The sequence below is a fragment of the Sus scrofa genome, chromosome 7, assembly GCF_054392235.1.
Source record: "Sus scrofa isolate SSC_HxYL_T2T_F1_AM1 chromosome 7, Sscrofa_HxYL_maternal_Yorkshire_Landrace_v2.0, whole genome shotgun sequence".
Lineage (NCBI taxonomy): Eukaryota > Metazoa > Chordata > Mammalia > Artiodactyla > Suidae > Sus > Sus scrofa.
Genome location: NC_139389.1, coordinates 34,218,123 through 34,232,161, shown reverse-complemented (window position 1 = coordinate 34,232,161; position 14,039 = coordinate 34,218,123). Strand labels below are relative to the sequence as shown.

The 14,039-nt window shown below is 37.7% G+C and overlaps 2 protein-coding genes across 20 annotated transcripts in view; one reads left to right on the top strand and one right to left on the bottom strand.

The window, feature by feature from the left end:
• TAP1 (transporter 1, ATP binding cassette subfamily B member) overlaps positions 1–14,039 on the top strand; it is a 682,515-nt gene that overhangs the window by 71,689 nt on the left and 596,787 nt on the right. The window lies entirely within an intron of this gene.
• The window catches only part of HMGCLL1 (3-hydroxy-3-methylglutaryl-CoA lyase like 1), a 199,151-nt gene that overhangs the window by 121,255 nt on the left and 63,857 nt on the right, over positions 1–14,039 (bottom strand). For all 19 annotated transcript variants that reach the window (XR_014809897.1, XR_014809900.1, XR_014809899.1 and 16 more), the window contains one exon: positions 13,436–13,584. Coding sequence is in view for 5 of the 19 variants with exons in the window: in XM_084967779.1 (XP_084823905.1) it covers positions 13,436–13,584 (149 nt within the window). In the remaining 14 variants the exon portion in view is untranslated. The remainder of the gene's footprint in view (positions 1–13,435; positions 13,585–14,039) is intronic.

Genomic DNA, 14,039 nt, shown 5'->3' with positions numbered 1-14,039 from the left:
GTTTTAGCTATTTTCAGCTCAACACCAATTCCATTTTATTAAACTTTTCTCAGAGATTTTAGAACACCTGTATTAAAATAATGCATCATGAGTCTGATCATCAGGAAGGAAGTAATTCACATGAGGGAGAGAGGGAAATAGGCTGGATATTCAGTTCTTTGGGCAAGAATATGAAAGGCTTTGGAGAGTAAGGTCCTTGAATGCTATGCCATCGAGCTTAAACTTTAAGATCACTCAAAATTATTTTCAGACATTCATAATACAAGATCAGATTTGTTTTCCAGAAATGTAATTCTTCCCAAACTCTGGAAGTGGTTGCCAAAGGAAGGGGGGAGGCAAACATGAGTGAAAGCAATCCTATGTTTCCTTGATTTTAAGATGCTGTCAATTTGATGTTCTTTTCCAAGACATACAGATGGCCAACAAGCACATGAAAAGATGCTCGACATCACTAATTATTAGAGAAATGCAAATCAAAAGTACAAGGTACCCCCTCACACTGGTCAGAATGGCCACCATTAAAGTGTCTACAAATAACAAATGCTAGACAGGGTGTGGAGAAAAGGGAGCCCTCTTTCACTGTTGGTGGGAATGTAAATTGGTCCAATCACTATGGAACACAGTATGGAGGTTCCTCAGAAAACTAAATATACAACTACCATATGATCCAGCAATCCGGCTCCTGGCATATATCCAGACAAAACTAATTCAAAAAGATGCATACACCTGCATGTTTACAACAGCACTATTCACGATAACCAAGACATGAAAACAACCTAAACGTCCCTCAACAGATGAATGGTTAAAGAAGATGTGGTACATATATACAATGGAATACAGCCATAAAAAAAAATGAAATAGTGCAATTTGCAGCAACATGGACACAATTAGAGATTATATTAAGTGAAGCATGTTAGAAAGAGAGAGACAAATACCATATGCTCTCACATATGTGGAATCTGAAACATGACATACATGAACTTATCTATGAAACAGAAACAGACAGACACAGAGAACAGACTAGTGGTTGCCAAAGGGGAGGGGAGGTGGGAGAGGGAAGGACTGGGAGTTTGGGCTTAGGAAATGCAAACTATTACATATAGAATGGATAAAATTTAAAAAAACAAGGTCGTACTTATAGCACAGGGAACTACATATCCTGAGATAAACCATAATGGAAAAGAGTACAAAAAAGAATTGTGTGTGTGTGTGTGTGTGTGTGTGTAACTGAATCACCTTGCTAGCAGAAATTAACACAACATTGTAAATCAACTATGCTTCAATTTTTTAAAAAAGATGCTGTCAATTGAGAGATACATATGAATTTCGTAACAGGTTTTGGAGAAAAAACATAAAATACAGGGGTCCCAGTACATATCCATTGACCCTAAAGATGTCACTTAATTTCAAAAGTATTAAAATGTGAATAAAAGTTTGGTTTTGGAATTAAAATAATAAAGCAGTTCCAGAAGCCAGGCAAGCAGTTATGATGGCAGAGAAGAAAAGGATATAAATTCAAGTAAAATTTGAAAGCTATGCTGGACAGGAAATCCATCTCTCTGCTCTTTCAATCACTATAATATGAGCTTAACATTTGAATAATTTGTATAAATTTAATCAAGATATGTTAGAAGAAAATGTTCTTAGGTGAACATTTTCCTTACCACTGGAGAAAGTGGTAAGGAATGGAAAAGGATCAACACTTTCAATTCAGATACAATGATTATATATAACATGTTGAAAACAGCACATTTATTCTGAACCCAAAATATTCAGATGTGATTAAACAGGAAATCCAAGTCATCCATTTATATGCCAGACCCCTAACTGTGAAAACCAAAACAAGCAAAAATGTGACTGATTTCTGAATGTTAATCTTGTATCCTGCTACTTTGCTGAATTCGTTGATCAATTCAAATAGTTTTTGTGTGGAGTCCTTAGGGTTTTCTATACATAGTATCATATCACCTGCATACAGTGACAGTTTTGCCTCTTCCCTTTCAATTTGGATACTCCAAAGACAACCTACAGAATGGGAGAAAATAGTTCAAACAATGCAACTGACAAGGGCTTAACCTGTAAAATATACAAACAACTTATACAACTCAATGGCAAAAAAGCCAATGACCCAATGGAAAAAATGGGCAAAAGACCTGAACAGACATTTCTCCAAAGAAGATATGCAGATGGCTAACAAGCACATGAAAAAGGCTCAACCTCATTGATTATTAGAGAAATGCAAATCAAAGCTACTATGAGGTACCACCTCACACCAGTCAGAATGGCCATCATTAACAAGTCCACAAATGACAAATGCTGGAGAGGGTGTGGAGAAAAGGGAACTCTCTTACACTGTTGGTGGGAGTGTAAATTGGTACAACCACTATGGAAAACAGTATGGAGGTAACTCAGAAAACTAAATATACAACTATCATATGACCCAGCAATCCCACTGTTGGGCATATATCTGGATAAAACTTTCCTTAAAAAAGACACATGTACCCACATGTATACACATATTACTCAGCCATAAAAAAGAACAAAATAATGCCATCTTCAGCAACATGGATGGAACTAGAGACTCTCATATTGAGTGAAGTAGTAAGAAAGAGAAAGACAAACACCACATGATATCATTTATATCTGGAATCTAATATATGGCACAAATGAATCTCTCCACAGAAAAGAAAATCATGGACTTGGAGAATAGACTTGTGGTCGCCAAGGGGGAGGGGGAGGGAATGGGATGGATTGGGAGTTTGGGGTTAATAGATGCAAACTATTGCTTTTGGAATAGATTAGCAATGAGATCCTGTTGTGTAGCATTGAGAACTATGTCTAGTCACTTATGATGGAGCATGATACTGGGAGAAAAAAAGAATGTATACATGTATGTGCAACTGGGTCGCCATGCTGTACAGTAGAAAAAAAATGTATTGGGGAAATAACAATAAAAAAATAAAAAACAATTTAATAAAAAAGGAAAAGATACATGCAACTGTATGTTCATTGCAGCGCTATTCACAATAGCCAAGACATGGAAACAACCTAAATGTACACTGAGAGATGAATGGATTAGGAAGATATGGTGTATATACCCAATGGAATACTACTCAGCCATAAAAAAGAACAAAATAATGCCATTTGCAGCAACATGGATGCAACTAGAGCCTGTCATATTAAGTGAAGTAAGTCAGAAAAAGAAAGACAAATGCCATATGACATCACTTATATCTGGAATCTAATATAAGGCACAAATGATATTCTCCACAGAAAAGAAAATCATGGACTTGGAGAACAGACTTGTGGTCACCAAGGGAGAGGAGGAGGGAGTGGGATGGACTGGTAATTTGGGGTTAACAGGTGCAAACGATTGCCTTTGGAATGGATAAGCAATGAGATGCTGCTGTATACCACTGGGAACTATATCTAGCCACTTATGATGGAGCATGATAATATGAGAAAAAGAATGTATATATGTATGTGTGACTGGGTCACCTTGCTGTCAGTAGAAAACTGACAGAACACTGTAAACCAGCCATGATGGAAAAAATAAAAATAATTTAAAAAATAAAATAAAAAATAAAAAAACAAGCAAAAAAAGAACAAAACAAAAAAGCAAATGTCAAACAAGCAGAACTCTTGTGTTCTCTTAACTAAATGGTAAACTACATTCATTTATTGTATTTTAACATTCTACAGCAGAGTTTGGCAAGCTAAGGCTCATTGACCAAATGCTGCTTATAACTCTCACAAGTAAAGTTTTATTGGAACAAAGCCATGCCCATCTTTCACCTTTTACCCATGGCTATTTTGCGTAGCTGCATCAAAGACTATCTGCCTCACAAAGCCTAAGATATGACTAACTGGGTCTTTACAGAAAAAGCTTACTAATTACTGGTTAAAAAAAAAAGTGAGGCATTTTTATGTGTGAAAAGACATTTTTATGTGTGACCTCCATGATGATGAACACAGGCTGCAATGTGGCAAGAGTCCGTTTCTAAACTTCTGCTCTTCTCAGACAATCTATTACAGTGGTTCTTAATCTTGGCTGTACATCTAGGGAATTTAAAACAAAGCAGACACTGATGGATAGGACACACTCCAAACCTATTAAATCAGAAACTTTAATGGAATATAATCTGGCCATTAATATTTTAATATAATTTTTTAAGTCCCATTAGCTGCCAAAACTGAAAACCACTCAACTATCAGCAATACTTCCTCACCTGAACTGTTTGATTGATGCCCTGGTATAAAAGTGATGTTACACAGATGTGACAGATTCTAATCTCAGGGATCTGCTATCCCACAGCATCTGTCCAGGGCATTCATGACATTTATTCATCTTTAATTGGCTGGTGGTTAAATTTCTCAGAGACCCATTTCAAATAGCTTCTACTCTGCTTAAACCTCAATATGCAACCCCTCTGTTTCTTTTTCATTTCATTCCTTACTTCTGGTTCAATGTCCTCTTTACCGAACTACATCCTTTAGTAATTCTTTCAGCAAGGGTAGAATTTAGCAAGAGGAGGCTCTTTTGTCAGCAAATGGTTTTATTTCACTTTTATTAATGCATAATAATTTGGCTAGCTATAGAAATCTAGGCTGACAGGGTTTTTTTTTTTGCCATTTTGAACATATTATTTCACTCTTTCTGGTCTTGGTTTTTGCTGATGAGAATTTTTCTAATGATCCTTCCTTTATAGTAATTTTATAGTAATATTTGGATTACTAATTGCTTTAGGGTTATCTGTTTATATCTAATGCTTTACATTTTACCACGAGTATGTCAGGACTTGTTACACTTCTTTGATGTTAACATTAATGCTTTTCTTTTTTTTTCCTAGAAAAATCCTCAAGGTACCAGTTAATCAAACATATTTCTCATATCTATTTTCCTGCTTTTTTCCTTCTGGGAATTCTTTTAGGCATTCTCTCTTAATTTTACTTCCAAAACTTCTGTTATCTTTCTGTGTTTTGTTACTGCAATTTTCTCAAATCCTACTTCCAGACCATTAATCCCCTCTTTAACTGTGTTAATATGCTGTTCAATACAATTATTGTTTTCATCTAATACATGTATTTTTCATTTCCATTTCTTTTTGTCAGATCTTCATTCTATTTTCATAAAGACAGGTTCTTTTATCATGCTCTTCTTTTGCCTCTATAAATGTTAAGGGTTAATTTACAATTATTTTCAGATTATTCTATGTCCCTCTTTCCTGCTAAAGTTCTGCTTTTTCTTTTTCTTTCATTTATTTTTCTTTGGGTAGTTTGTTTCCTCATGTGGTCTATAAATTTTACTGGGAGTGACTTTTCATGGTGATTTTAAATGTCTGTAGAAGTTCCATGAGAGTCTTGAGTTATTTAAATGTTCCTATAAAGAAGATCTAATTTCCTTTTTCCCTTGCCTTGTAGACTTTACCAGTTCCCAGGCAAATTTCTACCTTAATTTCTCAATTTTGGTTTCCATAATACTCATATGTCATAAATTCACAACCTATAACCTTGGCACAGGTTTCAGTGACTTTGCATTGGCAAGGAAGTGCTTCCAGACTCCAAGAATACTGAGTTCCAAGTCCGTTTTAGCAGAATATCTATCATTTCCCATACAGACTTTAAAAATTCCACTTCCAAGCCACCAGGGATTATATCTGGCATAGATACCCCTATGTGCAAGTGGCATCCTTACCACACTTTCTTTGATGAAATCTGAGGACCTTCTTTTCTGAGCTTGGCACTATGTTTTACAAGTTTTTGTATTTTTGTGTTTGTAATGGGAACAGAAAATGGAGTCTCTGTATCAGCTCTGTTCCCAATACTCACCACCCCCTTCTCTCTCTCATTATTACACAGATAACTCCATGAACAACTACCACTATGCTTATGGACGTTACAAACTGATTGCTTGATTGTACTTACCTGGTACATTAAGTTCAATATATCCAAAATGGTGCTCTTTCCTATTTTCCCCATATTTGCCATTAAAAAAAATCAGACAGCCATTTTCAGCTGCAAAATCACTTGCAGGTCACCTCTGAGAACACTTTCATGAACCAGCATTGGCTGGGTCTCCCCTCCAGTTTTAAGGGCATGTGTGCTCTACCACTGCCAGTCCACCTGGACAGAACGGTACCTGACTGCCCTCTCCACAATGGTGGACGATGTCTCTTAAGTGCCCTCTTTGCCTCTAGTCTCATGTCACTCACTCATCTGTATTCCAATATCTATTGCCCAAATAATACTCCTAGAGCATGGGTCTGAGCGCCTATTTTTCCATTCTAAAAAAACTTTAACGGAGTGCCATTGTCTAAACTTAGTATTCAAGTCCAGCAACTTGTGAAACCTCATCTTTCCACCTGCCTTCCATTGCTCAGCCTCAAAAGCTCCTACTCCAGTAAATATCAACTTCTGCCTGTTACCCAAACATTCCTGGAAATTTCCCTTCACTACGCCTTTGGTCTTTGCAGATTTCCTGCCTTGCCTGGTTATGTTTCCATATTTTTACCAACCTTTATTTTTAATATTTTTAATGGCTACACCCATGGCATATGGATGTTTCAGGGCCAGGGACTGAATCCAAGCCGCAGCTGTGACCTATGCCACAGCTGCAGCAATGCCAGATCCTTTAACCCACTGAGGTGGCCCAGGGATAGAACCTGCGTCTCTGTAGCAACCCAAGCCACTGCAGTCGGTTCTTAACCCACTGGGCCACAGCAGGAACTCCTATCCATCTCCAATGACTCCATTTTTTTACATTTTTTTCCTTAAGGTTTCTACACATAATGCTAGAGAAATTTAATACAGTATTACTTTGAACTTCAATAGGATTTATCTATATCTATCTTAAAATATTTGGCTTTCTGACCATATAATCATTATTTCTTGCATACCTCTTACTTTCCCATTCTGCTGGAAACTCTTTGTCTTTCTTTCTTTCTTTTTTTTTTTTTTGCCTTTTCTAGGGCCACTTCCGTGGCATATGGAGGTTCCCAGGCTAGGTAGGGGTCTAATTGGAGCTGTAGCCACCGGCCTACGCTAGAACCACAACAATATGGGATCCGAGCCACGTCTGCAACCTACGCCACAGTTCCCACCAATGCCAGATCCTTAACCCACTGAGCAAGGCCAGGGATTGAACCCGCAACCTCATGGTTCCTAGTCGGATTCGTTAACCACTGAACCACAACAGGAACTCCTGGAAACTCTTTGAAGTTAGGGTTGCTTTTCATTTTCATAATCCACACAGCATCACAAGATAGGACATTATATAAAACAGCATTCCTTGAATGAATTAATGCAAAAATATGTTAGTAAAAATACCATTTTAATCTTCTGAATAATTTCCTATGAAATTCCTAGGCTTTATAATCAGCAAATAGCTAGATTCAGGATATTAACATCCTAAATTCTATAGCCAGAGATGACAGGATTCTGGGAGTTCAGACTTGGAACCACGTTTTAAACATTATTTAGGATGACAGAGTAATAAAGGAATCACCAACCATATTGAAACCAATTGTCCTAAAATCAACAAAAAACAGTGTTACAATAAACTCTGGATAGAAAGATGAGTTATTTTTATTTGTACTGGCTGAGGCCATTTATCTGTATGATGCAAAGTCATGATAAAAGATACATAAATCGGAAGCATTTAAGTCTTTAACAACTTTACCCAGCAGAACTGAATGATGAAAATTCACCTACAGTGAGGGCTTATGCAGGTCTACCTTCCCACAATTAGCCCATGTTCCTCCAATCATTGTAGCAAAATGAAACCAAAAGAATGAAAAACCGTGAATAAATGCCACAAACACTTGGAGTGTGAAGTGTTATCCTCAGAAGAGAAAAACAATGCCAAGAGTGATGAGATAACATGTAATGTCAATTAAAGTAATAAAGACATTTGAACAGAGAAGCAGATTTGATGCATTCATGCAGAATATATCAACCTATAAACAATACAAAATAGCATTCCATTACCAACAAGCCAATTCAAAATAAATCTTGAGAGTCTATCATGCATTTATTACTGTGAATGATGTACGAAATAATGACTGTCCTTTGGTCTCAATAAGCAATTCTGCTAACATTCTCCTTTTGCTCTAAAATGCAAATTTCATGAGAAATGACAAAACACATTTTTTCCTCAAAAGCTCTACATGAAGGCTATTTAGATATGACTGCATAACCACAACTTACACATATTAACTATAGCTGGGTATGTGTGATTCTGGCACACAGCAGTGACAGAATAATGTGTAAGGCTAAAAAAAAGTGTAACTCCAACAAACCATATGTATAAAAGAAAATAGTTTTAACAGATGTCTCATTTTTAGAGTTTCATGCGCCATATTTTAGTAAATGATGATGTGAATTGCTCTTTCAGGCCAACGCAAAGCCCTCAGTTTAACAGTAGAAGTTGGAAAGGAACTTTGAGCAATAAGCTGTCCACTTATAAGAAGACAGTGCCATAGATGCATGTGAATCCCACTGGGATAGATTCCCCAATGGAAGGCATATGCTTCCATCAGTCATGAGAAACACGGCCTGCCAGTCACTGTGTATGTCAAACATTGAGCCCTAAACAAGGAGGGTCATTATCTCACTTAATACGGCTGCTATTACAGTATCAGGATCCACAACAGTATATGCACGAGGTAGGGGAAGGACAGGAAACACAACATGTTCAACACGACCAAGGTGCTTTGGCTAACAAACAAGTAGGTTGCAAGTTCTTGAATAAATGTGTTGAATTATACATTTTCTCCCAAAGGAAAAAGCCAAAGAAAACTGACTATTTTGAGAAAGAAGACTATGCCTTTATTTCACAGTTGCTGGAAATCATTGCCATTTTATTTACTTTTGACCACGCTTAAGGCATGAGGAAGTTCTCAGGCCAGGGATCGAACCCATGCCACAGCAGTAATGAGAGCCACTGCAGCGACCATGCCAGGTCCTTAACCTACTGAGATACCAGGGAACTCCCATAATTGACACTATAGAGGCTAGATCATTGGTTTGGGATAAGAAGAAAGTGAGTGATGATGGCTATTGAGATGAAGAAGTATATGAAATAGGCACTCATTACGGCTCCATGAAAACCTGATGCTTCATCTCCTCCAAAATATTGATAAGTATTCATCCCATTTTATAAAGAGTTTACGATGAAAGCGGAACATTATTGCATCCTAAAACTCTCTTTGTTTTTCCATACCTAAAAGTTATCTATGGTTGTCTATGTTAAATTATTAATTTGCCTTTTACTCCTTGTTCTCATTATCTTGTACCTCTACTTTTTCTGGGAATTTGCAAAGAAATTCAGCAGTTACAGTTCACACTTAAATATTTTTGTATTTTGTATTTTTTTAATAGTGAGTGAATAATTTTGATTGGCTCCTAGAAAAAGTGTTACAAATACACTTCTTTCAAGTTTGAGTAGGTTCAGACTTTCAGGAAATTAATCATGGATCCAATCATTCTAGGTCACTTTATAGGAGAAGCCTAAGACGTCATCACGTAAAAATCCTTTGCTTTGATACATACAACTGCTGATCTTGTGAGTTTACATATTTATAAGCATCATACAGGGAAATTAACAAGGCGCCTTGGCAAGTTTCTTTTTTTAAATTAGTATTGTCACCAAAAGCATGTCAGCTCAAAAATATATGAGCATATAAGCATGTGATTCTTGTGACTCCATTAAAGAGAAGTTTGATACAACCTTCAAACAGAAAGGAGTAAAACCTGAACATCTTACATATTAGAGCATGATTTCATATCCGAGGCATTTCAATTTTACAGGATTTTAATAAACCAAGAGATAACGCTGCCCAAAAATGTCATTGATAAAAACAGATAAAATGATCACACGTTTAACAGGCTTTCATTTTTTGTTGTCTTTTTAACGTTTTAAAAATTTATAGACAGATAAGAGAAAAATAACCTGGATTTTTTAAACATGTGAATTACACATGAAAGAAGGAAGGTAAAATGTGGACATTTCACTGCTCACATGCACGAAGTGTGTGCAGCAGTGGTCACTGACTCTGTACTTTATGTCAATGATCTGGCCTGGTGTCCCAGATGTTAGCTAAACTACCTGAGCCTGTATAAAAACGATGTACACAGAAAAAAAAAAAAGTTAGGGAGTGCTCACTGTGGCCCAGTGTTAATGAACTTGACTAGTATCCACGAGGCTACAGGTTAGATCCCTGGCCTCACTCAGTGGGTTAAGGGTCGGGTGTTGCCATGAGCTGTGGTGTATATCACAGACATGGCTTGGATCCCATGTTGCTGCGGCTGTGGCTGTGGTGTAAACAGGCAGCGGCAGCTTTGATTCCACCTCTAGCCTGGGAATTTCCATACACTGTAGGTGTGGCCCTAAAAATCGAAGAACAAAACAAAGAGAAACAAAAACAAAAAAACTGTGTACCTGTGTACAAACACATGTACGTACATGTTTCTGGGCAGGGAGGAAATAAACAATAGCCTTCATAACTTTAATAAAAGTTGCAATTTAGACCATATGAAAGTTTCTTATTTTTATAAAAGCTTAAATGGCTTTAGTAAGCATTTATGTAATGTTCCCTGCCTTATGGCCTTTAAATCTGACAGCAGCTGGTGACATACATTTTCTGGATGGTGATCCATGTCCATGCTGCTGTTGCCATAGTAACACCTGCCAGAGCATCTAGTTCAGGTTTAACTGGTTAAGCATGGTTCTTTTCCTTAAATGAGTCCCACTGGACTATGGCTTTTAATAATGAGTACCTACCATCTAGATTGTCAGTGGAAATAAAATCTAATTCAAACTCTGTAAAAGTTTGGAGGAGAACAAGAAATTTTTCAGCTGTACCAAGAGTGAATTCACATCCATCCATCCAAAGGTATATTTCTAAAAGTGTCTAGTGTTTTAGCAAATTGGAGACTTGTGCTCCCAAGGAAGGAAATCTGCATTGGAAAACCCACATTTGTCTACAGTGTAACTCTATAAGACGTCTCCAATGTCCTTTGCTGATTTCATTCCCCTGCAGGTCACTGCTTGCCCATCCTTGTTATCAAAGCCTGGAAAACTTTAAGTTGTAGCCTGGTTAGAAGTTTCTTTACTGATAGGATGATATAAATTATTCAACAATCAGTATTAAAGAGGACTTAGGGCTTCTATGAGCCTTACTGTGTTACCTATTCTATTTTATAAAAACTACAATGATAAAATCTGATACTAACAATTTATTCATATCCCCCTTTCAACATTTAAAAAAAAATCTTCCCATTTGAAGCACAAACTGCACATGCACCCCCCTGACTTCTTAGAGTTTGTGTTTTTTCAACTTTCCAAAGAAAATTACTTTACTCTAAAACCTACACTCCATATTTAGACACTTACATAGAAAAACAGGGTCTTCATTTTCCCCTTTCTTTGAAAAGGAAGAGATACAGCAATGTACGTGTATGAATTTAGAAACTGATAGTACATCTCTTCCTTCTGAAGGTGGTTAAGAAATTTTTGCCTTACAAATAGACATCCTTTATTTACTGTCTATGGAAGTACATTATCCTGGTTTTTTTCAGTTTTGTCATTTGTGCTTTGCATGATGTGTGTGTGTGTTACAAAACAAATTATATATCTTTAAAAACCCATGCTGGAAATTTACTAAGGAGAAAGGAAAAATAAGTTTGAAAAAATAAGCAAACCAACAAGAGCTAACTATGGTGTAATCTAATTCTGCTTGCTCTGCAAATGACCCTGGTTGAATTTCAATCCTTTTCTAATACTGTCACTCAAAGTTGGTTCCACTTGTCTTTCTCATTAATGACGAAAGTGAACTTTGCTCCCTTCAACCAAAGGAAGGGCAACCTATGTCAAAACCCAGTGACAGCACTCAGCCTTCTCTTACAAACGTTTTAAATTTTAATTTATGAAGATATGGCATGTTTATCATATCTCCATAATTATAGCAAACAGAAAATTAGCTGGTGTCTTAGTAACAACTGCTTTATTCAGTAACGATTGGCAATGCATTTCACAGACATGGGCCTGGCGTCTAGAGCTTGTTAATAGAGGCTCTCCTGCTGGCCTAGAGTCAGGCAAGAACCAAAGTAGGTCTCCTCTCTCTTCGCCTTCCCCATATCCCTTTGCTTTGGGGTCATGCAGAGAAAGTATGGAAGTCGGCTATAGAAAGGGAAGCTGAGGAGTTCCCAATGTGGCTCAACGGCAAGGAACCCGACTAGTATCCATGAGGATGCAGGTTCAATCCCTGGCCTCGATCAGTGGGTGAAGAATACGGCATTGCCCTGAGCTGTGGTGTAGGTCACAGATGTGGCTCAGATCCCGAGTTGCTGTGGCTGTGGCGGAGGCTGGCAGCTGCAGCTCTGATTCAATTCCTAGACTGGGAACTTCCATACTCTGTGGGTTTGGCCCTAAAAAGCAAAAAGAAAGAAAAAAGAAAGAGATGCTGAATGGGTGAAAGGAGGGACCCAAGACCCCAGGGCACCTGAATTTTACATTTTACATATGCTGCTGAATTTTTTCACAAAACACTGCTGCCTTTTTTTTTTTTTTTTTCTTTTTAGGACCACACCTGCAGTATATGGAAGTTCCCAGACCGTGGGTTGAATCAGAGCTGCAGCTGCCGGCCATAGACACAGCCACAGCAACACAGGATCCAAGCCATGTCTGCAACCTACACCACAGCTCACGGCAACACCAGCTCCTTAACTGAATGAGCGACACCAGGGATCCAACCCACATCCTCATGGACACTAGTCGGGTCCGCTGAGCCATGATGGGAACTCCCAACAGACATAAAATATTCTTTGAAGAAAAAGCATGGTTCTTAAAAAAAACTTTCATTAGAAAACACATTGTATGATTCCTTTCCAAAGGCTACTATGGGCTTATACCTTTCTATTGACTTCATAATCTATAGCTTACTAGGTTGAGAGCCAAAAGTGGCTGCATTTGGGTAATTCATAATTAATAAAATGAATAACAATGTCAGGCTAGTCCCTCTGATCTCAAATGCATTACACCCCACGGGCCAAATATACCCTCCTGATTATCAAGTGACGTTAATGAAATGTATGAATACACAATGATGGCCCTGAGCACACACGGTACAAATAAGATACCCTAGGTGCATTGTTACATGTGGTAAAACAATGTCTAGATAGTTCACACGGAGCTTTAACAATAGACATTACTGAACTAAACAGAATTTGTGGGATTCTATTAATGAGAACCTACGGTATAGCACAGGAAAATCTCCTTAGGAGTGTAATAGCCTATATGGGAAAAAGAATGGATATATTCATATGTGTGACTGATTCACTCTGCTGTATGCCTGAAATGAATACAACGCTGGAAGTCAACCATATACTCCAATAAAATTCAATATTAAAAAGGGAATTTGTTAGATTCCACAAGTACCCTCGAGCTGGAATATTCATGTGCCTTGCAGACTTAACGACCTCCTCAAACTTCTCCATACTTTCTTCGATAGAACAGTTAATATTCTTCTTGCTAAAGGATTCAGAGGCGGCACCAAAAACTGATACCTCAGTGGCTCCTGCAGCAACCTGAAAAACATAATTAAAAGGCAACAGCTAATAATTTCAAAAAAATAAATGATAGCAGCAGGAAACACATTAACTCCCCTGTAAAGGAATACCTGTGTTCTCTAACATTGTCCTTAGAATTTAAAATCAGATTTCTCTCAGCGGGCCAAATACTTTATGACAGCAGAATAATTCCACACACTCCAACACGCACATATCTGTGAGGCACAGAAAACACACCCCAATTTTGCCTTTCCTAATGGCTATGCTCAGGAATTTCATTTTTTGTTTTTTATGGCTGCACCTGCGACATATGGAAGTTCCCAGGCTGGGGATTCAAATCGGAGCTGCAGGCCTACACCACAGCCACAGCAACGCCAGATCCAAGCTGTATCTATGACCTACACCGCAGCTTACAGCAACTACCTTATCCTTAATCACTGAGCAAGGCCAGGGATTGAACCTATATCTTCACG